We start from the raw sequence: 27,633 nt of genomic DNA, 5'->3' as shown, positions 1-27,633 counted from the left end.
GAAAATGGTCTATTTCTTCTCATTTTCTGCTTCATATATAACTTTTATTTTTAAACCTTTTGATATGGTCTCACATTTAAATTGAATAAATTTGTCTTTCGTCTACATCAGTGTGCTTTGACCTCTCTAGTTTTTCGGTCACTTTTTCCACTACTCTATCACCAGCACCTGGAACTGCCTCTGGCACACAGTTTGTGCTCAATACTATGTATCTGTTGAATGAATGAATCAAAAGCATTCACTTCCCTTACCTACATTCCTGGCTTCTGTAATCTTACCCAGACAACTCTAAAAATAAAAATACCTGAACCATCCATGCAGAAATTTTTATTAAATTTCTTCGAATTACTTTGGATTGGTTCTACGCAGAAACCAACTCTGAATAAATTTTAAGTCTTCAATGTTAAGATATTCCTTTATTTAGCTTACAGAAAATTCCTATAGAACACTTCTATTGAAGAGTGTAAGACAACTCATTGGTTCTAAAAGCACAATAATTCTTTTCTTTTAATGCTATAAATTTTGCATAACAGTGGCTAAGTCTTCAAAAAATAGCATTTTCATCCAAAGTTCTCTGTAGGGACCTGCTGCTTTCCCAACCAACTTTACATTTTTGCTTACTTTTTAAGACCCCACACCATTTGATGTCACCCAATCTATCAAACTTTATTTCACATTTCAATATGAATCTCAGCTCCCTCGGGTATTTTCACTGACTGGCAACGATGGCATCCGGGCTCAGCAAACTTTAGAACAATATCTTTTATAGGTGACCCAGGTTTACCTGGTATATGATATGTCTACCTAGAAAGATGCTTAACTGCCTGATGACATTACTGTAAATTGTTGCTCAGAAAAAATAGGCAAAACAAAGTTAGCAGTATTAAAAAATAGGTGTGCACACTGTTTGACCTGATAATTACAATCCCAGGAATTTATCCTAAGGAAAAAATCAAGGATGCACTGTTTATAATAGTGAAAGAATTTCCAACAACTTAAATGTTCAATAAGATTTCTTTAAAAATTATGGTATATCAACATAGTGGAATTTAATTAAACTTTATATGTAGAATTTTAAAATTTATTGATACGAAAAAGCAAATGATTTATTAATTGAAAAAAAGCAGGTTAACAAAATTACGTACGATCCCACTGTCAGAAAAATATCTATCTAAAAATACACTGAGTGCTTATAAAATACTGAAAGTTGAGATATCAAAAGTTAAGTGATTTTATCTGTGATGTAATCACAGGTAATATTAGTTTTTTTCTGTGTTTTCTTGTACTTTAAAGTCTTTTCTTTTATAAGAAGTCTGTTATACTTTTCATGAGATTTTTAAGTGTTATCAAAATTTATATACTTTTTAAAAATGTTAAGTAATTGAGTCCCTGACTATATATATATATTTTTCCCCCTTCTTTCCTTCCTTTTTTTTTTTTCTTTTTTTTTAAACTGTGTATCTTTTTTCTCATTTCTGCTTTGCTCATGTCCACATATACTATTGGGAACATCTTCCTTAAATTTAATTTGTTGACCTCAGATGGTAGCACTTACTCTCTTCTCTCCACTGAAGTATGATTTGGTTCTAGGTTTTGAATGAAAAAAAGACAGCATTTTAAAAATAGAAGCCCTTACCTGAATATCAGTCAATTTGTCCAAGATGCGGCTTGCAAGCTTAGGCCCATTCTCCATAGTTGGGATGTGTATAGTCTATGAAAGAAAACCAGACACGAAATCATTTGAGGATATTCATGTACACAGTAACAACAAGTAAGAAACTCAGCAATTTTACCGAAATAAGGAATGGCACTATGGTAACCTCATTACGGGTGCTAACTCCTTATGCCAAAGACTCTTTTCTATTCTGAATTTGAATAAAAATGAACTAGCCGGTGATAGGTTGTTCATTTCCTACCAACTGATTTCAGGGCATAACTGGTTTATATGCCAGTCTTCAGGCTGATTTGAGGAACCATGAGAAGCAGGGGTACCTAGAATAGGGGCTAAACTTAAAGAACCCTACCTCTTCCAGCATCCTGAGAATCTATGAGGATGAATGATTAACCTCCACATCTAACGCTCTTGGCAGGGAATGAGACCTCAAAAGACAGTGTGCCGCAAATTAAAGCAAGTCCTTTCAGGGACATAAACTGAAGCACGTCCATATCTTCACAAAAGGGGCTGCCAAATCTGTCTGTTCTAAGCCAAACTTCCAGGGGCCACAAATTCCACGAAGTTGGACAGCATGGTTAAATTCAGGGCACAAAGATTTTATGTGCCCTAATTTATACTTTGAGTCACGCCCATTCATGCCTTGCTGGCTTGCAGGCTTTTGATAGTTTGATTTTAGTAGACAGTCCGTACTCTTACTTTTCTTATTATGCCCTTTAGGGTAATAGGATAATTCGATGTACCTTTTGGCTCTGAATGGCTACCTAAAACAAAACCATAAAAATGTATTAAACTTTATTAACTTACTTCTAGAGGAGAAGTAATAACTGGACTTTAAAAATCTGACCTAATGACAACTTTAGTTCATTTAAAAAGTGGACTGATAATATATTACCTAGATACTACCATAGTAAAATGTGAAACAGTAGCTTTATAATCAGTGTAAGCATTCATATATAATAGAATAATTCATCTCCCTTGAAAAATCAATCTGTAGATGGAATTATGTCAGGAGCCAAGTTTGAAAATCTCAAGCAATGAAGCAACCACCATTAAAATTAGCAGGAAAAAAAAAAATCAATCCACCCAGCTGAGGAAAAAATAATTATAATGTTGAATTTAAAAACCTATAGAATAGGGGCTTCCATGGTGGTGCATGGTTGAGAGTCCGCCTGCCAGTGCAGGGGACACGGGTTTGTGCCCCGGTCCGGGAAGATCCCACATGCCGCGGAGGGGCTGGGCCCATGAGCCATGGCCGCTGAGCCTGCACATCCGGAGCCTGTGCTCCGCAACGGGAGAGGCCACAACAGTGAGAGGCCCGCGTACCGCAAAAAAAAAAACAAAAAAACCCCCAATAGAATAGAGATAAACCCATGCACATATGGTCACCTTATCTTTGATAAAGGAGGCAAGAATATACAATGGAGAAAAGACAGCTTCTTTAATAAGTGGTGCTGAGAAAATTGGACAGCTACATGTATAAGAATGAAATTAGAACACTCCCTAACACCATACACAAAAATAAACTCAAAATGGATTAAAGACCTAAATGTAAGGCCAGACACTATAAAACTCTTAGAGGAAAACATAGGCAGAACACTCTATGACATAAATCACAGCAAGATCCTTTCTGACCCAGCTCCTAGAGAAATGGAAATAAAAACAAAAATAAAAAATGGGACCTAATGAAACTTAAAAGCTTTTGCACAGCAAAGGAAACCATAAACAAGATGAAAAGACAACCCTCAGAATGGGAGAAAATATTTGCAAATGAAGCAACTGACAAAGGATTAATCTCCAAAATATACAAGCAGCTCATGCAGCTCAACATCAAAAAGACAAAGAATCCAATCCAAAAATGGGCAGAAGACCTAAATAGACATTTCTCCAAAGAAGATATACAGACTGCCAACAAACACATGAAAGAATGCTCAACACCGCTAATCACTACAGAAATGCAAATCAAAACTACAATAAGGTATCACCTCACACCAGTCAGAATGGCCATCATCAAAAAATCTACAAACAATAAATGCTGGAGAGAGTGTGGAGAAAAGGGAACCCTCTTGCACTGTTTGTGGGAATGTAAATTGATACCGCTACTATGGAGAACAGTATAGAGGTTCCTTAACAAAACTAAGAATAGAGCTACGTTATGATACAGCAATCCCACTACTGGGCATATACCCAGAGAAAACCATAATTCAAAAAGACACATGCACCCCAATATTCACTGAGACACTATTTACAATAGCCAGGACATGGGTGCAACCTAAGTGTCCACTGACAGATGAATGGATAAAGAAGATGTGGCACATATATACAATGGAACATTACTCAGCCATAAAAAGAAATGAAATTGAGTTACTTGTAGTTAGGTGGATGGACCTAGAGTCTGTCCTACAGAGTGAAGTAAGTCAGAAAGAGAAAAACAAATACCATATGCTAACACATATATATGGAATCTTAAAAAAAAAAAAAAAAAGGTCATGAAGCATCTAGGGGCAAGACGGGAATAAAGACGCAGACCTACTAGAGAATGGACTTGAGGACACGGGGAGGGGGAAGGGTACGCTGGGACGAAGTGAGACAGTGGCATGTAAAATAGATAGCTAGTGGGAAGCAGCTGCATAGCACAGGGAGATCAGCTCGGTGCTTTGTGACCAGCTAGAAGGGTGAGATAGGGAGGGTGGGAGGGAAAAAGACCAATAGAAGGGACTTCCCTGGTGGCGCACTGGTTAAGAATCCGCCTGCCAATGCAGGGGACACAGGTTTGAGCCCTGGTCCGGGAAGATCCCATGCCACGGAGCAGCTAAGCCCGTGCACCACAACTACTGAGCCTGTGCTCTAGAGCCCATGAGCCACAGCTACTGAGCCTGTGTGCCACAGCTACTGAAGCCCACGGGCCTAGAGCCCGAGCTCTTTAACAAGAGAAGCCACTGCAATGAGAACCCGCTCGCCGCAACAAGAGAAAGCACACGCGCAGCAACAAAGACCCAATGCAGCCAAAAACAAAAACAAAACAAAAACCAAAAAAAACAATAGAATTTGTATTTATTATGAGTAATTTAAGCCAATTCATTCACATTATAAAAATAATGCCCACATGCCTCTGAATTATGAAGTTAGATGACGATGTTAATCATAAGTATTGGAGCTGTGTTGTAAAGAGGAAAGTAAAAAAACTAACAAGAAAATGGATGTACAGCACATATAAACAAGATTAATTTACTAGGAGGAAATTTCTTCTAACTAAATGCTTGAATTCCTTCTGAAAGATTTTACTAAATGCCATGAGGTTTGCCAAATGAAAATTTTTTATGAAGTGGTCTAATTAATAATGATGAAGATGAAAAATGTAGGAGGTGATCATTCAAATGAGTTTTCTTTAATAATTTGCTATTCCTACTCCAGTAGTTCAGAAGTACTTTTGGAAACCAGAGACTGAAATTTCACTTAGTTGTAAAACCTTCCTTAGTGAGATGATAGAAAGAAATGAGTGTAGGTCTATTGGTACATCTCCAATCCCTAAACTGATGTAAGGCAGGTATGATAATGAAGGACAAAACTGTTGGAGTTTACAGGAAACCACTGGAAAGATGAATAAGTCATTTGCTAACACAAGTTCATCGGGACAAACTGCCACAGTTAACAGAACGCTAAGTTATTTAAAAAATCCTTCGCATCCTGGGTCCAACTAGCACTCTGTCCACATATTTAAAGAATTAAATTACAGGCAAATGTTTGAAAATGATAGGAAGTGAAGAAACAGTGTCTTACCTCACCCTTGTACAGTATATTCGAAACTGGGCAAACAACACAGGCGGTACCAGAACCAAACATCTCCCTCACGCGGTTCTCCTCCACGGCAGTGTTCAGGTCGTCCATGGTGAGGTACCTCTCTGACACCTTAAATTCTCCCTGTTTGGGATAGAAATAAAAATAAATATATTTTTAAGGAAAAGGCATATAAAAAAATGCCCGGTGGTATGGACCATTCTACTTTACATTCTGACTGAACTCAGATAATGTCATAATTGTCCTTAGAGGGAAAGCTGGAGAGATCGACACCATCTTATTGAGAAACACACTGAGATGCTAAGCAACCTACTCTAAGGTCACAGCATCTTTAAATGAGATGATGAGAAAAGAAAATGTAAGATCAGCATGACAGAGTACATGGTATGTTTTAATACACGCCTGCTTTTCTGCCTTTTATTTGTTATCATGGCCAAAGTCTCACAAGTTGATGCACCCCAAGTGCTACTTAATGTGTATTCTAAACCCTATTTATCATAAGAGAAAATATATTATTATCTAATATTAATAATTATAGCCACCATTTATCGAGCATCCACCACATGCCACGTCCTCTAATTTTTAAGGTGGGTAATATCATCCCCATTGTACAGATGAGGAAATTAAAGTTCAAGGAGGCTGAGTGACACCCTGAAGGCCACACAGCTAGTAAATGGCAGAAACTGGATTTGAACTCAGGTCTGATAATGACTGGCTCCAAATGTGGTCCTCTTTCTACTGTTTCTTTTATGGAGTAGAAACAGAGACTGAATTTAAATATCGGAAACATTTCATTACTTTAAAACATCGTGTATTTGGACTTTATATGAGAAATTACATTGTATATTTTTTCTTCCTAAATTCACTGATTCAGTCGACTTCACAGCAGCAATCCTCTTCCTTCTCTCTGGTGCTGTATTAGGTTGAGTTTAATCATAGAATTACTGGTATACCCGCTCATCGACTTCAGCTGAACTATTTATTTGCTCAAGGATAGGAAGTGGAAAAAAAATCTGATGCTTTTAAGCTATGTTTAAACTATCTGTTTAATACTCATTCTTTAATCTGTTTAACTCTCATTCTCCTATGTTAGTGGTTAAAGTTCAAAGCTTGTCAGGAGGCTATTTGAATTAAGGGCAACAACGAATGAATCCATTTTTTAAAAATAAGATGAGAGTATTTTTTAAAATCTACAAATCCACAATAGATAAAAATGGAAATCACAGCCCTTGGAAAGATTCAAAACATTAGAAGAAGAATGCATCATGCTGTAAGTATATTTGGAAGGGTAGGGAAATATGCCTGCAACAGAAATATGGCTTTTTGTAAGTTTCAACCTATCTCAGTCTGCGATTGCAATTAAGTTGTACAAAGGCAAATAAATAAATAAATAAATTCCAGCAAATCAGCCAAGTGAGAACAAGCTGAGTTCTGCGTTGTGGAAAAGAAAAGAAAAGAAAAGAAAAAATCTCTTGTACATAAACAGAATTCTTTTTACTCTGCTCACCCTCACTTATTTTTGGACAATTTCCCCTACCTGGCAAACAGTGGTAACCCCCCGCGGGCCTCTTGGCATTTGTGTCTCACAGTTTTAAAAATAAATTACAGCTAAGGAGTCAGGAAGAAACTTCCTCTATAATAACCTATTTTTCACGCTAGCAAATCATTAGTGTGGGGGAATTTCCACTTGGAACTTCTCATCAAACCTTCTGTACTTGGTTGATTTTTTTCTTTAATAAAACAAAAATCACTGAGCTTGGAAAATGCATCATTCCAATTGAAAACACAATTAGGACAGGGCAAGCTGTTTGAAATTATACCAACAGTTTGTAAATGTCATGCCCAATGCGCCAGCCAGCATGCGGCAGTTGGGTCTTGTCTACTTCAGGATTTTGAGAATTATTTATAGCACGTTTTCTCTATTTCCAAAGCCTTTTCCAGAGAAACTGTACTCTCGTAGACGTGTGTGTTTCTAAACATTTGTCCTATTAGCACTGTTTCACCACAGTCTGCTCAAAGCCTTTTCTTGTCCCTTGGAGACCATTTCAATACATGGGTCAAAAGTCCCATCCAGGAACCTTTGCCAGATTAATCAACTCATTCAATATTCATCTTGAATATGCTAAGTCACTTCCAACACCGAATGGTTTAACACACGTGCCTGTGTCACTTGAATCAGAAAGGCTACTGAAAACAACTTTACATTTGCTTGAATGTTTAGATGTTAAAATAAGCATGTATGTGAATTTGGGAGGACAGGGGGCAGGAAGGAGGGAGAAAGAAGACCGCGAAACTAATACTGTCATGTTAGAAAGCATTTATATGTCAGTAAAATTCTTTAACTTCTAGCACGGTTACACTGGAATAAACAGAGGAAGGGAAGGACTACGTACCACTGCCATTTAGAAACAACACACTCAGACTTGAAAAGTTAAAGGCTGGCGAAAAGGAAGCCCTCGGAGGATAAACCAGATGAGTCGGTAGGAGACACCTGGTATAAAGCCTGAGACTAGCACTAGAATACTTCTGCACTAGGACGACCTGCTGAACTGGTTTCTGCCTGCCCTCCCTACAAACAATACTTACTTGATAGTCTCACCAAGACAGTCCTTCTAGAAGAGTTCTTTTCACTCAAGTTAAGATTTAAAGATTAGACAGCACTGGTTGGAACTACAGGATATTATTTCAATACTAAGCTGGACTTTTTTGGATTACTTTTTGTTCCATGCTTATAAAAGTGGTTCATGTCAAAGGCACCCACCCACTTGTGTGCCAGGTCCAGGATGCTCTGCCTTGTCACTCCTGGAAGAATGATGCCATCTAGCGGAGGAGTTGCCAGTTCTTCCTCTGTCAATTAGAAATTGGAATCGTTTCAAACTTTATTAGCCATGCCTTTTATCAATACCCATTAAAAAAAAAAGTTTCTTGCAATTTTGCTGGTGATAAACATGAAAAGGAGGTCACTGTTCTGCATTGTCAAATTTTCCAAATCAACTCATACTTCAGGTAGATCCTTATGTTTTTTTTAAAAAAAAGGAACAAGAAAGGAAATCAGTCATCCTAGCATCTTCAATTTATCCTTAACCTGTGAAAAATGAGATGGCTTCCCACTAACAAACAGTAAGAGTTATAAAATACTCTTAAGAGGAACATTCCAAAGTCAAAATTTACCTCAGTGGATTAAAGCTGGTTAGTAATTAGGATAATGTAGATAGACCCTTACTCAGAAACACTGGGCATTACCAAACCTTCTATGAATACTGTGGAGAAACCCAGCCCTAAGAGGTGTCCGTGCCCACTCAGGCCATCACTGCTCCCACACTGGCCTTTGACAAGTCTATCCAGAGTGATTTTCAAGCCTGGTGAAGTATCCACATCAAATATGGAGATGTTGACTCCACCCTCTGAGATTCAGATGTAATGGGCTCCGAGTGGGCTCAGGCATGTATATGGCTAAGAAAGAAATAATAAAGAAAGAAGGGGCTTCCCTGGTGGTACAGTGGTTAAGAACCCGCCTGTCAATGTAGGGGACACGGGTTCGAGCCCTGGTCCGGGAAGATCTCACATGCCGCAGAGCAACTAAGCCCGTGAGCCACAACTACTGAGCCTGCGCTCTAGAGTCTGCAAATCACGACTACTGAGCCCGCAAGCCTAGAGCCCGTGCTCTGCAACAAGAGAAGCCACGGCAGTGAGAAACCTGCGCACCACAACAAAGAGTAGCCCCCACTCGCCACAACTAGAGAAAGCCTGCACGCAGCAACAAGACCCAATGCAGCCAAAACTAAATAAATAAATTTTAAAAAAAAAAAGAAGGAAAAAAAGAAATCCAAAAAAACCAAAATAACACTCCACGGGTGACTCACAGACCCAAGGCCCAGACACTGGTCTACTCTGAGAATGACCGCAGACACTCCCAACCGTGGCGAGGGCTGGCATTATGACCTGTCTGCAGGAGTCAGTGTGGTCCGCCAGCCACAAAGCCTCCTTACAGAAGGATGTCTCTGGTGCTCAACATCCGCCCTCCTCCTCACCTCTGGCACCCAGGAAGCTGAATCTAGTGAGAAATTCAAACCTTCAACCATCACTTTATATACACGTTGAGCCTTGTAACAGATGATGGGTTGCCCATCATGTGTCTGCAGAGGAATTCACAAGGGATGCTGGGAAGGATCACTGGGTAGCTAAAGCAGTGTAGAAATCAGTCTTTGCGCTCCAAAGCCATTTGATGCAGGCAAAAAAGACTTTAGAAATCACCTAGTGCAATCCTTATTTTATAGAAGGATAAACTGAGGCCCTAAAAACATAAGTGACTTGCCAAGGTTGGTGACGCTGGGGACCAGTCGGGACCAGAGCCTAAGTCTCCCAACACTGTGGCCACCGCCCTTTCTTTCGTAAACTGTGGTCTGGGCTCACCCACTCCACTGTGGCCACATCAGACATCCTCGACAACCCAGCTCTCTGGAAGACCAAAACTCTTCTGTTCATTCCTGTGTCCCCTCAGCAATGTGCCTGGCCCTGAGTGGTATGTAATAAATGTTTTTGAATAAGAAAATAAATGAATAATCCTTTATGCTAGGATACAGCAGTATGATTTCTTTGAATTTTGTTTCTAAAAATTATCTGCTGAAAATCACTTCTCAAAAGAAGAAAATTTGTTCTTAGGGCTACTTTCTGTCTTGTTTAGAAGTGTCTGTCTCAAAATAAACATGTGTTTTGCAATACCAAGCTCGCTGGATGTATAGATGTATAGATCTATATGTGTGTACACGTATGCATACACACTGCACACATAGAGACAAACACTTCTAGTGTTCCCAAACGGGACCATTCCTAATACTTGCTGAGCTCTAAGACGGCATAAAGTTAAATGAAAACAGCGGCCCCTCATGTGCAAATGCAGTTTTGTGAAATATATTTAACACCCAAAACTGTAACCACTAGCTTGAGGTCAAGGAACAGAACATCTGCTTCTCTGGTTGCCAGACAGAGATGATGACATGACAACATTTGGGTGAGAAATATTCATTTTCCTCTGCAACCACAAACATGCTTACAAGAGCCAAAACGGGCTCCAGATTGCTCAACAGGAGGAAAAGAGAGCCTACGAATGAAGCTTATTCTTGACAGAGAAATCATTTTGGGGAGATGAAGGATTTAGAAGCAATAACAGCTGGATTCATCTGTGACTTCCCAAATTCAAGCACTAATGGGAACCAGGAATACCTCAAACACCATCAGCACAATTCTTCATTCGTTCAACAATATACACTGAGTGTCTATCAGTATCAGTGCCGTTGGCTGTTCTAAGCACTAGGGATACAGCAGTGAACCAAACCGATATAACTCCTTGCTTACTTTCTAACAAGCAGAGGCAAACAATTATATTAAATTGTATGTCAGATGATGGAGGCAAAAAATGGGGAAGGCGATGGGGAGTGCTGGGGGAGAGAGTTTAAGATTTGTATTAAGGAATCCAGGGAAAGCCTTTCTGAGAATGGGGTATGCGGCAAAGACTTGAAGGAGGGGGGCAAGCAGCCATGCAGGAAGAGTGCTCCAAGCAGAGGCAGTGTAAATGCCTCCAAAACCAACTGTGAACTCAACCACAACAACTGAGTCTTACTCTCAAGGTAGCTCCAGTGTCTGGTACAAGATAAAACTGTTTTCTCAACAGTGAATAGCAAGCGTGTGTGTTAAATTACTCATCAACGGAATAAAAAAGGAGAATACGGGGCCGTGCGATCTTACAACCAGGGCTGCTGTTACTGGAATCAAAACCCACATGAGTAGATAACCAACAAGGACCTACTACTGTATAGCCCAAGGAACTATACTCGGTATTCTGTAATAACCTATAAGGAGAAAGAATCTGAAAAAGAATACACACACACACACACACACACACACACACACACACACACGTATATGTATATACAACTGAATCACTTTGTTGTACACCTGAAACTAACACAACATTGTAAATCAGCTATACTTCAATTTAAAAGCAAAAATAAGAGCTCGAGGCTTTTCAGGGCATGAGCCATCTCACCTCCTTGCACGGCCTTGCAATAAACCTTTCTCTGCTCCAAAAACAAAAACAAAGACAAACAAAACAAAAAACCACATGAGTTTCAGGCCAAGTGCCACAAAATAGTGCACAGCCCTGTGGCAGCCACCTTGTCCCAAAGGAGCAGTGAGAGTGGGTGCTCATGGGAAGAACTCTGCTTTTGGTAAAGTTGGGGAGGGGGGAGGAAAATCAATATTCTTCTGATTTTCAACACATTATTCTTTGTATTTTCCTAAAGCCACATGGTGTAAATCAAAGTTACGGGAGTTGCTTCAATGTCTTTTGTTTTTTTTAAGCCCAAAGGTTATTCCTGACTTTCTACTTACTTCTCAGAGTACTGTTCAAACATTTATTCCATTTCCTTTCTCCTTCCTTCAAATTTTATCTGATCTGGCAGGTGAACAGCCTCAAATTGACGGAGGATCTTCACATTAAAACTAAAGTTATCTCAGGCAACCATAACCTGAAGAGTAACTCTTAAGGTCTTGTATATTTTATAAGAGCCAGAGAGAAATTCATTCATTTCTCCTCTGACTTTTAAAAGCCATGGTGCAAGTGGTTCATGATTACTGTTTGCATAATGGGTCATTTTTCACCAGGACAGTTTCTGGTGTTTCTGGTTAAATCATGTAGCTCTGATTCAGACTGTGCTTAAATCCTGACATCTCCCATCCATAAATAAGGATGGTGCCACTTCTGTATGATGTAACTGGTTTTGTTTGGGGTTGTGTGGGTTTTCTGGGGGGTGGGGATGGCAGTGGGCAAGTGGAAAGAATGAGTTGAATCAATTTATTATCTCCTAAGTAATACTGCCTGTCCAACACTGGCTGTCAACATTCAAGCATGGCTTTTTTTTTTTTTTTTTTTTTTGCGGTACGCGGGCCTCTCACTGTTGCGGCCTCTCCCGTTGCGGAGCACAGGCTCCGGATGCGCAGGCTCAGCGGCCATGGCTCACGGGCCCAGCCGCTCCGCGGCATGTGGGATCCTCCCGGACCGGGGCACGAACCCGTGTCCCCTGCATCGGCAGGCGGACTGTCAACCACTGCACCACCAGGGAAGCCCCCAAGCACGGCTTTTGATACAGGTCATATGAAATAACTCAAATTTAGAAATCACAAATACTCCAGTACAAATTTTGTTTTTCAAGAGTGTCAAGTACAAACAGCAGGTATGGAAGAATGAGCATGATCTATACCTGGCTTTTCATATGCTAAGGATTACCAATGGTCAACCCCAGGACACGGTGTACTCACTACACCTTCTGTTTATTCTAACTCTGACTGAAATATAAGGCTCATCTTATAACTCTGCAAGTAATGCTCAAATTAGCTCTGAAGTCACATTTGAATCACCATTTTCCTCTATTTGTAGCCAAATAACAAAAGAGCAATAGAGGCTACTATAGCTGCTTTAAAATTAAAATTTCATTTACTATTTGAATTAAAACCAATCCCGAGACTTCACAAGTATTTAGAAACTTATTTTACATTTCTAGTCTCAGCACTCAGTACTGTGAAATGAACAGCCTAAAGAATGTAAACAGGCCTAAAAATGTTTTTAAATTTTTTGACTATTAAAATTCTAATGAAAATAAATGCATATATATGTATTTTTCCCTCCATTATTGGGAAAAATACCATTTAATCTAATACCATAGACTTTGCCAAAACATCACCGAACTGCTATGGTCTCTGCCAACTAATTAAAAAAAATAATCGCAAAGAGGGATAAAGTGAGCATTCAGGATATTAAAGGTAACAAAGAAGTACTGATTTTTATAGTAACATATATTAATAGTTTCAAATGAACCCGAATCTAAAAACAATACCCAAATAGATCGATCTGTCCTTAAAAATAGTGTTCTTCATTCAAACTGAGCTCCAGGGTAAATATGCAAGGCTTCTAATGTATTGTCAAAATATGCAGAAAGGGCACGGGTTCGTGCCCCGGTCCGGGAAGATCCCACAAGCCACGGAGCGGCTGGGCCCGTGAGCCATGGCCGCTGAGCCTGTGCTCTGCAACAGCAGAGGCCACAACAGTGAGAGGCCCGCGTACCGCAAAAAAAAAAAAGCAGAAAGGGCAATGATTGTTCAATGAATTACAACAAGAGAGTACACTCAATTTCGTATCAGTAGAAACAGCAGACTGTGTTTATTACTACAGCATTTTATACATAGTATATGGTAAATAACCACTGAATTGATCCGGGACCCATCTCCAAATGCAAGGGATTTCAGATAGGAAAAATGATAAGATGGTAAAGGGGATAAGGCAGCATATCTTCAAATTGTGGAGATTTAAATTCCTTCAGTTGGGACTTACCTGGTGGCGCAGTGGTTAAGAATCTCCCTGCCAATGCAGGCGACACGGGTTTGAGCCCTGGTCCGGGAAGATCCCACATGCCACGGAGCAACTAAGCCCGTGTGCCACAACTACTGAGCCTGCGCTCTAGAGCCTGCGAGCCACAGCTACTGAGCCCACGTGCCACAACTGCTGAGGCCCGCGCGCCTAGAGGCTGTGCTCTGCAGCAGGAGAAGCCACTGCAACGAGAGGCCTGCTCACCGCAACTAAGAGTAGCCCCCGCTCACTGCAACTACAGAAAGCCCGCACACAGCAACGAAGACCCAACACAGCCAAAAATAAATAAATAAATAAATTCCTTCAGTTGACATCTCAGTAGTAAGTACATCTAAAGCCAAAAAACAAAAATAAAACTCAAAATCTTTATAAATGCTGTAAACTTAAACTCATGTTTACTTGGACAGCAAAAGCACAGAATTTCTTAGATTTTGCAAGCGTGTTACTTATTCTCTTGTTCTAAGGTTCTAGTTCTTTTCTTTCCAGTCCCACTGAAAATGACTCAAAAAGAGCCAAGAGCTGAAATCTGAGTGGATTACCTCCATCTTCATTTATCCAGTAAAGAAAAAGATTCATTGTTCCAACTTCAGTTATCTGATGATCCTCTCCATAGAGCCACAGAACCTGCTGACACGCGTTATCCATTGCTTCACATTGGGCAAAGAGAGATGAGCCGTAATTCCTTTTAAGAAAGAGGAAACATACTGATTATGACTATACTTTAGCTCCTACCTCCCAGTAAGTCTTTAATTCACGTGTGGATGTAGTCAATGTACTATGTTTTTAATAACATATACTCTCTAGTTAACTGCATAATATTAAAGGAAACCCATTAGAGAACCTAAATGGTCTAATTGCACTCATTTGAGAAAGAGAGAGCAAAGAAAAATCATGGAATTCTAACTTGAAAAGTTAAACACAGGTAAAGAGACAAGTTAGCAACACTTAAAAACTTATTATTTTTTTCACATACCAATCAATTTTACATTTCATTTAAACCCCACACCAACACTGTGAGTTAGCCACAATCATTATTTCCATGGTTCAGATGAGAAACTGAGGCTTAGAGAAGTAACTACTATCAAGTTACAGCTATTAATTAGCAGAACACCAACCCTGTGCTCTGAGACCTCTTTCAGTGTAACCAAGAAACGCCTAATGTCCAAGGTCTAAATCCCTTAAAGGTGAGGCAAGATGTTAAAAATCCTGATTTTAACCAAAAAGTATTCCAAGAGTCTGTTTTTCTCAACCAGCACTATTCACCTTGGATTACTCAAAATCAAAGGAACATGGCATATCTTCCTGGAATGACAATGTAGTTTAGTAGTTTATTCATTCATTCATTCATTCGTTACCTGACTCCTAGGAGAAGTTTAAGTAAACTTGTTAGGGGAACACTTTCCTCTGTGAATCAGAGTGTAAGATACAATTGACATTTAACACACACACACATACACACACACACACACACACACACACACACACACACACACACACACACGGCCCGTGGAGAATAAACTCAAACTACAGAGATAAGAAATTGAAATATCTTGGAATTGACTTTTTTTAAGAAGGTATATTTTCACAAATGGTCTATCATTTGGAAGGAGAACTGAATTCTAAACTAAACAGAAATATTAATGTTCTTTATACCTTAAAATTTCATTTGGAGGGTGGGAAGGAGGGAGATGCAAGAGGGAAGAGATATGGGAACATATGTATATGTATAACTGATTCACTTTGTTATAAAGCAGAAACTAACACACCATTGTAAAGCAATTATACTCCAATAAAGATGTTAAAAAAAATTTCATTTGGCATGGGTAGATTCATTCATAACGATGCCTAGCTCTCACTGTCTTCATTAACGAGTTCTCCAATTTTATGTTGCTTTAGGAGAAAAGGAAGTAATATTTAAATTTATCTTTTATTGGGCTTCCCTGGTGGCGCAGTGGTTGGGAGTCCGCCTGCCGATGCAGGGGACACGGGTTCGTGCCCCGGTCCGGGAAGATCCCACATGCCGCGGAGCGGCTGGGCCCCTGAGTCATGGCTGCTGAGCCTGCGCGTCCGGAGCCTGTGCTCCGCAACGGGAGAGGCCACAGCAGTGAGAGGCCCGGGTACAGCAAAAAAAAAAAAAATTTATCTTTTATTAAACTTAAATGGGAAAATTATGGAGTATAATACAAAATATGAATCAATGTTTTAGACAAAACATGAGAGTCCTCAAATAAATGTGATGCTCGCTTGCCTTTCTATGCCCCTGGTTATATAATTCACTTTCCTTGGCTTTCAGAGGATAGTAGCAAACAAGTTTGAGAAGAACTGCCATGACAATTAGGCATAGGAAATAAACCCTAAGCCCACCTCGGACCATGAACCCCCAGAAGTACACAGAAATAATCAAACATGTAACAATAACTGCTACAAAGCATTAATGTTACCTTCTACAAAATACCCACCTAGGCCTTTTAATGATCTCTTTTACACCTGGGCGAGATTAAAAACTATAGTATTGTCTAAGTCAAAGTGTAAGGTAAGCACAAAAGCCATATATCATAGTGGCTACGTGCCATTCTCATCTGCACACGTACTCTTCCCACTATATTCTCTTTGGCTCTTCCCACGGAGCCAAGTCATTCTGCTTGGGTTGACAATCATAGCATCTTGTCCTGCCACGACTGAACAAAAGGGTGGGCAAGTAACTAAGCTGCTCATAAGTTCTTATTTGAGTTCATTCACCCTTCATTTTAATGTATGAAACCTGAAAGATGTATTTTCTCCCTTTGACAGTAGCGGCAGCTTGTGTGCTATGACATAAGCCTGGGTCTACTGTGTCCATAATCACCAGCCTTCAAAGGAGAAGGCATCTGAAGTAGGAGGGCCCTAAATTAACACAAAGCCAGAAGCTATGACAAGAGACGGAGGTAGGACGGAAGCAGAGGGAAAGGGAGGGAAGAGGGACTGGGGAGGAAGCAGCATGGGCAGGACACAGGCAAGGGCAGAAGAAACCTGGCAACAATGATTTGAGCTCCTATTAGAACACAGCTACCATCCCACTTACATGAGCCAATCAATCCCTTCTCTGCTTAAGATGGTTTGAGCTGGTTTTCTGACTTGTAACTCAAAGACTATTGACTAATAACTAAACTATTCTAGAAAGCTATGGGAAACAGGCATCATACTATAGGGCTATTGCAATCTGGGGCATGAAGGGGTTTACTCAATCCAAGATGTTAAGATTCCTTTAAAAGACCCTCAATATGTATACTTCAAAACACAGGTAATAAAACGTAAATTATCGGTCAATCTGGAGATGACACAATTCTGATATGCAGGAGGCTTTTGTTTTTAATGGCAAATAGGCAATAACTGAGTTACATCATGAGTACTTTTGAATGAGTCTAAACCAGGCTGCAGGGGGAGTCTGGTAGAAAGAGCATGGGTTTGGAGCCAGCAGGCCCAGATGCAGCTCTTTTGCTTCTACTATTGGGTTATAAATGAACTAAAGCAAGTCAGTTCATATTGTGCATCACTGAATTCGCTTGGCAAGTAAAAATACTTGCTTGATATACTGCATAGATTGTTTGGCAAAAATAAAATAATAAAAGCCAAGAAACAGGCTATATAAGCCTGTTATAGCCTAATGAAATTAAGGTTGTTTTTTAATGACTATTTTAATTGACTTTTCTCTAGTTCATAAGATAAACTTGTTGAGACAAACATCTGAAGACAAAGAAACAATTTCTCTCCTAAGCATAATGCCCTTTGGTCTGTTCAAAAGCACATAGAGGGCTTCCCTGGTGGCGCAGTGGTTGAGAGTCTGCCTGCCGATGCAGGGGACACGGGTTCGTGCCCTGGTCCGGGAAGATCCCACATGCTGCGGAGCGGCTGGGCCCGTGAGCCACGGCCGCTGAGCCTGCGCGTCCGGAGCCTGTGCTCCGCAACGGGAGAGGCCACAGCAGTGAGAGGCCCGCATACCGCAAAAAAAAAAAAAAAAAAAAAAAAAAAAAAGGCACATAGAGAATTTTCAGTGTGAATATCTAGCCTTTCAAAGAAACTTCTAAAAACAAACATACACTTTTGAGAGTATGGCTGAATCAAAACCATGGCTCCCCAGCATCATAAAGCTACTTGGGCAGGAAAAAGAATTAAAGATCCCGACTGCTTCAGTGCATTGAAAGGAAACGGAGTACTTATTTATAGGTGGTGTTTTTCCCCAAACACAAGTGTGTATCCAAATTCTCTCTCAGGACTTCGCTGGTGGCACAGTGGTTAAGAATCCGTCTGCCAATGCAGGGGACACGGATTTGATCCCTGGTCTGGGACGATCCCACATGCTATGGGGCAACATGCACCACAACTACTGAGCCTGAGCCTCAACTACTGAAGCCCACACGCTCTGGGGCCCGCGTGCTGCAACAACTGGGCCCGCGTGCCGCAACTACTGAAGCCCGTGCACCTAGAGCCCGTGCTCTGCAATAAGAGAAGCCACCGCACCGCAATGAGGAGTAGCCCCCGCTCGCCGCAACTAGAGAAAGCCCGCGCGCAGCAATGAAGACCCAGGCAACCAAAAAAAAAATTCTCTCTCAGGTGTAAACTGTATTATTAATGGCCACAGGGTAATTGATACCTTGGTAATATATTTGGGTTTCCTCCCATGTGCTGCCAATATTCAGAAGAGAAACACATGTTCTTGGAGGAAAGAGAAAAATGAAAAAGTGGGAAAACTGTCTACATGGAAAATATTTTAATATAATTTTAAAAGAATCTGGGAGATGGACATATTAAATATATCCTTCCCAAAGAGTAAATTCCATTGTGTGAAATCCAACTGATTGCTCTTAAGATAAAGAGAGTCCTGGAGATGAAACAAGAAAGAGAGCCTTACAATAGAAACTATTGTCTGTTGAGAGAGTACCACCTACCAGGCAGGGTACTAAGTGCTTAACCCCATTATTTCAATGAATTGTCTCAACACAACCCTAGACTTTAATATACTTTTGAGGACCTGAAGGAAGAGAGGACTTAATTGTACAAGATTACGCAGATGTGTGACGTGTATGACTATGTATGTGTATGACTCTCAGATATCTGATTCCCAAGTCTACTCTGGTAGCTGCTTGGTTCTAACACCACACTTGCTGAGAGCTCCCTATATGCCAGCCAGGGTCCTATGCACTTTATATTATCTCGCTTCATCCTCACAGGTAAAGTGGGCATTATTACCCTGACTTTATAAATGAGGAAACTGAGGCTTAGACAAGTAACATGCCCAAGGAGTTAGGTTTTTGAGCCAGGTCCTTCTGACTTCAAAGCTTGCACTCAAATGCAGAAAGAGAATATAAGGAAAAAAGGAGGAAGATTAAGATGGAGAGAGGGAGAGGCCTGAATCAGTGCAAATTAACTAAGAAATTGCCTGGGAATCAAAAGATGTTCCTCTGATGAAAGACTGACTTCTAGCTCAGTGCTTCTCAAGATTAGCTGCACAATAAAAATAATCCTGATGCTCAGGCTATCTGCCAGACCAACTAAACCAGAATCTCTAACGGGGGACCCGGACATCACTCAGTGGCAAAGCTCCTCCAGGTGATTTCAATTTGCACCCACAGGTGAGAACCACTGTGCTAGAACTCTCCTTCAACCGTGTGCCACTGTTACTTTTCTCACTAAAGTACACTTAGAAATAAAAGGATAATATTATCTCTGATGGCTTCAAAACAGTGAAATAATCTTAGAATTAAATATATATATATATATTCTCCTCTCCCTTCCTCCGATTCACTGAGATAGAAAGCAGAAAGTTCTTGAGCTTATGAAAATCAATAGCTATTTAATAAATACTAATTGGGGGCTTCCCTGGTGGCGCAGTGGTTGAGAGTCCTCCTGCTGATGCAGGGGACACGCGTTCGTGTCCTGGTCCGGGAAGATCCCACATGCCGCGGAGCGGCTGCGCCCGTGAGCCATGGCTGCTGAGCCTGCGCTCCACAATGGGAGAGGCCACAACAGGGAGAGGCCCGTGTATCGCAAAATAAATAAATAAATACTAATTGATTTTTTAAAAAAAGCTTAGAAGGTAACTAATAAATTAATTATGTTTAGAAAAGAGCAATAATACACAAATCTAAGGTTCCTGACAAAAGTCTTTGTCAACTAAACTGGATGATGGTAAATGCAAAATCCTTTGTTTCCCTTGGACTCCTCCAGGTGGGAAGGACAGGAGTAGAGAGCTTTGCAACTTCTTGGAAACAACAGGCGTGTGTGGGACAAGTCCATTCTTTGGTTCCCGCCTGCCCTCTCGCCATTTTTCCTTTTACTTATGAGATCTAGTACTCTCTCCTCTAAGAGATTTCAAGTCAACTTCCACTGATCCTGGTCCAACTGAGCTTAACTATTTTATAATTGACTTTATTTTTTAGAGCAGTTTCAGGTTTACAGAAAAACAGAGCAAAACATAGAGCTCCTATATACCCTTACTCCCCCACTTCAGTTTCCCCGCCAATACTGATACACTAGGTGTACATAGTAACACTGGGGCTCACTCCTTGTGTTGTACAGAAAGTTTGTTTATTTGTTTTTTTGGCCGACCTTCATGTTATGTGGGATCCCAGTTCCCCGACCAAGGATCGAACCCGCGCCCCCAGCACTGGAAGCGCGGAGTCTCAACCACTGGACTGCCAGGGAAGTCCCAGAAAGTATTTATTTTTAATTGCCCTATAGTGATCATATATTCTGTGAGACTGCATTATATCTTCTTTATAACAAATAACAATCTGCCTAGACACCAAACTAAAGATTTCCCTCCAATTTCTCAGTGTTCCCATGTTAACTTTTCCCTAAGCAGGTAGGGGGAGCTAGAGAGCAAGGTTTAAAGAAGAAAAACGTTTAAGTTGTTATCTCTTCATCGAGATCGTTGCTTTACTGCACCCTAAGAGAAGTTTTCATAGAGTAATCCAGGTGGTATGCAGTGGTGCATATGCATACGCTCTGTGAAGAAGTCTGAACAAGTAAAAAAGACATCAAGAGAGCAAACAACAGTAGTTTTGGACCTGGCTAGCCTAGGACATAGTCAGGAAGGAGTGCTCTAGTGCAGAAGGAAAAAAGTTTAATGGACTCCAACAGGGTTTCTCTAACCCCTTGAGGGAATGCAGTTATGAGGGAACACCAACAGGGATGACAGGACATAGAATTTTGTCAACATGCTATTTTCTTGGTAGAAAAGAAAGAAATAAAGTCTATGGTGGGGTCAAAGCCAGCTGTCAATGTCTCTCTGGCATCCCAGCAGCACATCCTTCAATTCTGCCAGGGCTCCATGAATCTACATTTTGTTAACAGGGCCCAGAAGACGGTCACTGAGTCACCTTGCGGGCCTGCTGCTGCCCTGGGTGTGTGATACACACAAAGGAAGAGCCATGCCGGTTAATCCAGCAATTCTTGTTCACCCATCAGGGCATTCCCGATTCACAGCCAAGTCCACCCCTGAAATTGTCTAACACTTGCAAATGCTCTTTTATTTCCAGCCAGCTACATATGGCCTATGCGACTGGCCTGACCAAGCCAAAGCACGGCTATCCCTCAGCCAGTTGGCAGCAGGTATGTCTACAATCTGTGGCAATGAAGACAGCACTTCAGTGAAGCAGGCATCTTCCCCAGACAGGACTCCCTGGAGCCAACTGGGAGCCTGGGCCCCAGCACCAGATGCTCTTGAATGCCAACTTTCAGCCTGCGGCCAGGGCCCAGCATCCAAGGGTAGTTCATTCAAAGCACTGCTTTTATTCCTGGTTTAGTTACTTTAGCTCTTGCCTATGTATAACAGTCAATGTTTCTCCCTTACGAGGGGGCCACAGAGGTTATCCTTTAAACAACCAGCACATTCAAAACACTGAAAACTAAACACAGAAGAAAAATGAGCATTACAATGTAAAAACTAATATATGTACTTGTATTGAAGTGAAATGGCAATAACTAAATGGTCACGAGGGACTCTTTCCTTTAGACAGAAACACAGACTGACTTACCCTCCCATCTTGCAGTCCCCGGTCCCACCTTTCCAGGCTCTTACGTACTTCGGATTGGCCCACAGGGACACTGGATTAAAGCTCCCACTTGAAAAATAAGGTCCCACTGGGCTCAAGATTACAAAGAGCAGGGCTTTAGTAGGCTTCTTGACTCCCAGAGAAGGCTGTAATAAAGCAAAAGTACACACAGCTGTTAATTTAAAATGCAGACACCAGTCTCAAAGTCTAGAAGAGATTTGTAACCATCTCCCAGAAGGGACTACGGACAGCTGTTACTTCTAAGTGCACTTTTTTTTTTTTTGCGGTACGCGGGCCTCTCACTGCTGTGGCCTCTCCCGTTGTGGAGCACAGGCTCCGGACGCGCAGGCTCAGCGGCCATGGCTCACAGACCCATCCGTTCCGCGGCATGTGGGATCTTCCCGGACCGGGGCACGAACCCGCGTCCCCTGCATCGGCAGGCGGACTCTCAACCACTGTGCCACCAGGGAAGCCCCGGACAGCTGTTACTTCTAAAGCTGAGTTACACAAGCCTGATGGTCTTCTCTTTCAAGAAGAGAACACCGAGAATGGGGTACTCTGGTTCCATTTTACTTTGCTTTCTAAGTTAAGATTTTAAAGGAAAAGCAAATTTGTCAACTTTTTTAATAGTAGGCTTTTTCAGAGGAGTATATTTTTAACAACTAGCCCTATAACACCTTTCAGTGTTGCATTGATTGGGAACTGAAAAAGGGAAGAACCTAGACATGATTTCAGTCTTTGGGGGTGAAACCGAATATCTGCTTCTCTAACTTGCTCTTCTGCTTCTGGACGTGCCAGTGCCTCCCGCAGGCAGTGGGCTCGGGGGAGTGTGCCATTAGCACACCTGACTGTGAGAGACAGCAGACAGCAGGAGCGTAGCTGCACCAGAAGCAAAGACGCCAGACAAGGTAACCGCCCCCCCCCAAAAAAAGACAAGAGGATGAAGGACTCAGGAACTCGTGTCAGGAATGACAAAGATAGAAAATGGCCTCTCCCACCAATACTGGAAAATCACAAGCCAACGATGCGAAATCATACAAATTCCTCCAGCACAGAAGCGGTTCTAAGTAATTACTGCCAGTTGTTTTTTGAGGAAAACTGAGAGACTGAAAAGTTTTGAGTGCTACGTATTATAAAGGCGAAAAAGGCCACTGGGCTATCCTGTGCAATTCAAGACCACACGAGTAAGAAAACAAGTCAGGACTCTTACATTAAGTGTTGGGATATAAAATACTTGTGTCTAGTCTTCAAAAGGAACCTGGTCTGCCTGGATGGGGTGGTAGTATGGCGTGGAAATAATGAGAGGAGACTCCGTTCTCCTGATTTTGTGGCTGTTGCAATATTCGATGAAACTGACTGAAAGTGGACCTAGGGATATATTTTTTTCTGAATTTCAATTAAATCTCTTCCTCCACTACCTATTAGCTCAAGGCCCCGCACCCACTACTTGTGCCCAGATCATCAAGAATCAGGTAGGGAAAATATCCGTGAGCAGAATAAAATGTGATTGTACATGTGCACACTGATGCCACCGGAAAGGCGCAGGAAATGGGAAGCTGAGTCCATTCACACTCCATGTGAACGTGAGGACCACGCGGGGCTTGGCTGGCCCCAGAGCAAACGGATTATAGCTGACGGATAACTGAGTTAAAGAAATGAGTCAGGGCTTCCCTGGTGGCGCAGTGGTTGAGAGTCCCACCTGCCGACGCAGGGGACACGGGTTCGTGCTCCGGTCCGGGAAGATCCTACATGCCGCAGAGCGGCTGGGCCCGTGAGCCATGGCCACTGAGCCTGCGCGTCTGGAGCACAGGAGAGGCCACAGCAGTGAGAGCCCCGCATACCGCAAAAAAAAAAACAAAAACAAACAAAAGATATGAGTCAGCAAGCGACCACAGGTTTTGGTTTTTTTGCTCATTTGTGTCTGTTCTTTAATGGGGACTAAAGAGGACACCCCTACGAGGGAAGAATGAGGAGACTTAAACTCCATTTGCTTTTTTTGGTTTCGTTACTTGGAAAAGAAATCCTCAGAATAACACACACATCTGCCTTTCTTCCCAACTTTGATAAAAATTGACTATCTTATCTCTGCACTTTTATTTACCTATCAGTTACGTAAGTACACTTCATATCAGCGATGCTTTGAAGCTTAATATTTAAAAAAAATTTTATTGACCATTATAATGAGGAATTAAGCTTCTCAACATAATTTAGAAATACAATATGCAGGACACATCTCAGTAATTTACCTAGCTTCTAGTGTTCTAAATAAAATAGCTTATTTATGGACAAGCTAACAAGCATTTTATTAGATACCACATGAATGCCTGGACTTTTCTCACTCACGTATATTTTGCAACCTACACACTATTAAAAAAAGTAACAGGGACTTCCCTGGTGGTCCAGTGGTTAAGACTCACACTCCCCATGAAGGGGGCCCAGGTTCGATCCCTGGTCCGGGAACTAGATCCCACATGCCGCAACTAAGAGCCCACGTACCTCAACTAAAAGATCCCACGTGCCGCAACAAAGATCCCACACACCACAACTAAGACCCAGCGCAGCCAAATAAATAAGTAAATATTTTTTAAAAAGTAACAATAACTCATGATCATGGAAATATTTTTCAGAGATAAATTTCATCTTATTCATTTACTTCCCCTGATTTAATTGACAGGTAAACTTGCATTTATTCCACTAGGTGGTAGTAGAGAGAGCACAGATGGAAAACAGAATAACATGCATTAAATCTATTTCTAGAAAAGAGTATCTTGATAAACCTTCAAGCAATACTTTTACTCTTAGCAAGCAGGTAAATAATAGACTAGAGTTCTTCAGTGCTGAGAAAAAAATGTGTTTATGTGTACTAACATTTTATTTTAAATTTAAGCAAGGTCAACTCATGCTCTACAAGCACTTCAAGTACTGGTGTTGATCATAGCTCAGTCACCTTCATCCTTAAATGATTATTTATGTCAAATGTCTTTTCATGAAAAGAACTATGACTTTACTGAAAATGGTCACCGCTTCATGAGTGAGAATAAATAAAATGTAACTTTATGGAAGGGAAACAGGGAAACTTTATGGAATGTAACTTTAAGGTAGGAACAGACCTAATCACCAAGTTCCCTTCCTTTATCAGGAAGGGAACTTGGTGATTAGGTCTGTTTCTACCCTCAAGGAACCATTATTTGTTCCTTTTTCTTAATTCTCCCTTCTTTCATGGAAAGCAATTTAAATTCTGCACTACTCCTACAATTAAGAGTAGTTTATGATAGTATAATATTAATCAAAAGGGACCTCCCTGGTGGCGCAGTGGTTAAGAATCCGCCTGCCAGGTGGCAGGGACTTCCCTGGTGGCGCAGCGGTTGAGAGTCGGCCTGCCGATGCAGGGGACACAGGTTCGTGCCCCGGTCCGGGAAGATCCCACATGCCGCGGAGCGGCTGGGCCCGTAAGCCATGGCCGCTGAGCCTGTGCGTCCGGAGCCTGTGCTCCGCAACGGGAGAGGCCACAGCAGTGAGAGGCCCGCGTACCGCATCCTCAATAATTACACAGTACTTTTCAGTTTCCAAGACATTCCATAGCCATTATCTCAGAAAATCCAACAATCCAGGAAGTTAAGGGTTATAATTCCTATTTTTAAGTTGAAGAAACTGAGGCTCAAATGATTCACCCGAAGTTTCAGTTATTAAGCTCTACACCCTCTACTCTTAGTCCAGAGCTCTTTTTCGATATGAGTTTGATAAAAAAAAAAAAAAAAGTGAAATTCCCAGGATTTCCTAATGTGAAGAGAGTACAAACCAGACCTTCCTTCTACCCTCAGCCTTCACCACAGCTCTCATAGTCTAGGCAACCCATGTTCAAACCATACAGAACCCTTCAGATTCTTCCTCAATTTTCTACTTAAAATATATACATTGAAGCCCTGACCCCACAATGTGAATGCATTTGGAGATAAGGCTTTTAAGGAGGTAACTGAGGTTAAATGAGGTCAAAAGGATGGGGCCCTAATCCTGTCAGCCTGGAGACACCAGAGCAAGTGCACTCTGCTCCCTCCCGCACCCCTCTTCCTCCCCCAACACAGAGGAAACGCCCTGAGGGGCACAGTGACAAAGTGGACATATACAAGCCACTATGCGAGGCTTCACCAGAAACCCACCCTGTTGGCACTTGGATATTGGACTTCCAGCCTCCAGAACTGTGAGGAAATAAATTCTGGTGTTTAAGACACCTAATCTTTGTATTCTGTCATGGCAGCCCAAGCTGACTAAGACATTCCTTCTCTGGACTTCCCTGGTGGCGCAGTGGTTAAGAATCCGCCTGCCAATGCAGGGGACACGGGTTCCAGCCCTGGTCCAGGAAGATGCCACATGCCGTGGCGCAACTAAGTCTGTGTGCCACAAATACTGAGTCTGTGCTCTACAGTCCGCGCACCACAACTACTGAGCCTGTGTGCCACAACTACTGAGCCCATGCGCCACAACTACGGAAGCCTACATGCCTAGAGCCTGTGCTCTGCAACAAGAGAAGCCACCGCAGTGAGAAGCCCACGCACCGCAATGAAGAGTAGCCCCCACTTGCCGCAACTAGAGAAAGCCCACGTGCATCAATGAAGAACCAACACAGCCAATAAGAAAAATCATTTGAAAACAGTCTTGAGTATTGGCAAAAACTGGGCAAAGAGTTACTGCCATTTTTGTAAAAAGAAGGATAATACTTAATATACAAACACATGTAAGCAGGTAAGAGGTGTGTATATTTATCTATATATATCTCTAGACAGATATAAGAAAAACCAGCAACAGGAATTGCTCAGAAGGAGGTGAACTGTGGACTCTGGATCAGAGTAAGAGTAGGAAGGAAACTTCCTTTCCATTGTATACTTTTGGTACTATCTGAATTTTCTAATCAAATTTTTCCCTCCCCCAAATCCCTCCTTTAAAATCCCAGAAATATACTGGCAGGTTTCATGTGAAAACTGATATTCCTAAACTCAGAAGCATTGTGAATGAACTTTAGACTTAGTGTGACTATACATGTGTTATAGAATACATATAACATATTGTAAAATATATAATACAATATATAAAATCTGGAATGATTATGTCAACTATAATTGAGAGCAGGAAAGCTGGTAGCTCAGAGGAGGAAAGGAAATGGACATGAAGGCAGATTTACATTAAAACGAGACGGGGTGTAGGAATAAACTGGGAGATTGGGATTGACATACACACACTACTAGATATAAAATAGATAACTAATAAGAACCTACTGTACAGCACAGGGAACTCTACTCAATATTCTGTAATGACCTATATGGGAATAGAATCTAAAAAGAGTGGGTATATATGTATATATATCGATATAACTGATCCACTTTACTGCACAGCAGAAACTAACACCACATTGTAAATCAACTATACGCCAATAAAAATTTTTAAAAAAAAGATTATACTTTTTCCCCCAATGAATTGTATTGACATCCTTGTCAAACTAAATTACCATAAAAAACAAAAACAGAAACAAGACGGGAAAGCACTTATTAGCTCCCATCCGAGTTACCACAACAAGCAGCCTTATTCGACCAGGCCCCATTTCTTCACCACACTGACCTACATCTATCAACACATTCATTCCATGGGTCTGACACTCCCACAAGCTCCATGAGACACTGAGTTCCATGAAGGCAGGGAGGTAGCATCCCTAGAAC

The 27,633-nt window shown here is 41.3% G+C and overlaps 1 protein-coding gene across 8 annotated transcripts in view; it reads right to left on the bottom strand.

The window, feature by feature from the left end:
* Window positions 1-27,633, bottom strand: part of BCAT1 (branched chain amino acid transaminase 1) — a 269,064-nt gene that overhangs the window by 181,020 nt on the left and 60,411 nt on the right. For all 8 annotated transcript variants that reach the window (XR_009565426.2, XM_060305916.2, XM_060305912.2 and 5 more), the window contains 5 exons: window positions 21,908-22,071; window positions 14,432-14,574; window positions 8,232-8,317; window positions 5,453-5,593; window positions 1,637-1,711 (listed from right to left, as the gene is read on the bottom strand). Coding sequence is in view for 7 of the 8 variants with exons in the window: in XM_060305916.2 (XP_060161899.1) it covers window positions 1,637-1,711; window positions 5,453-5,593; window positions 8,232-8,317; window positions 14,432-14,574; window positions 21,908-22,071 (609 nt within the window). In the remaining variant the exon portion in view is untranslated. The remainder of the gene's footprint in view (window positions 1-1,636; window positions 1,712-5,452; window positions 5,594-8,231; window positions 8,318-14,431; window positions 14,575-21,907; window positions 22,072-27,633) is intronic.

The sequence above is a fragment of the Globicephala melas genome, chromosome 10 (assembly GCF_963455315.2).
Source record: "Globicephala melas chromosome 10, mGloMel1.2, whole genome shotgun sequence".
Classification (NCBI taxonomy): Eukaryota; Metazoa; Chordata; class Mammalia; order Artiodactyla; family Delphinidae; genus Globicephala; species Globicephala melas.
Note: the sequence above shows the minus strand (reverse complement) of the source record. Positions and strands in the feature narration are given on the sequence as shown.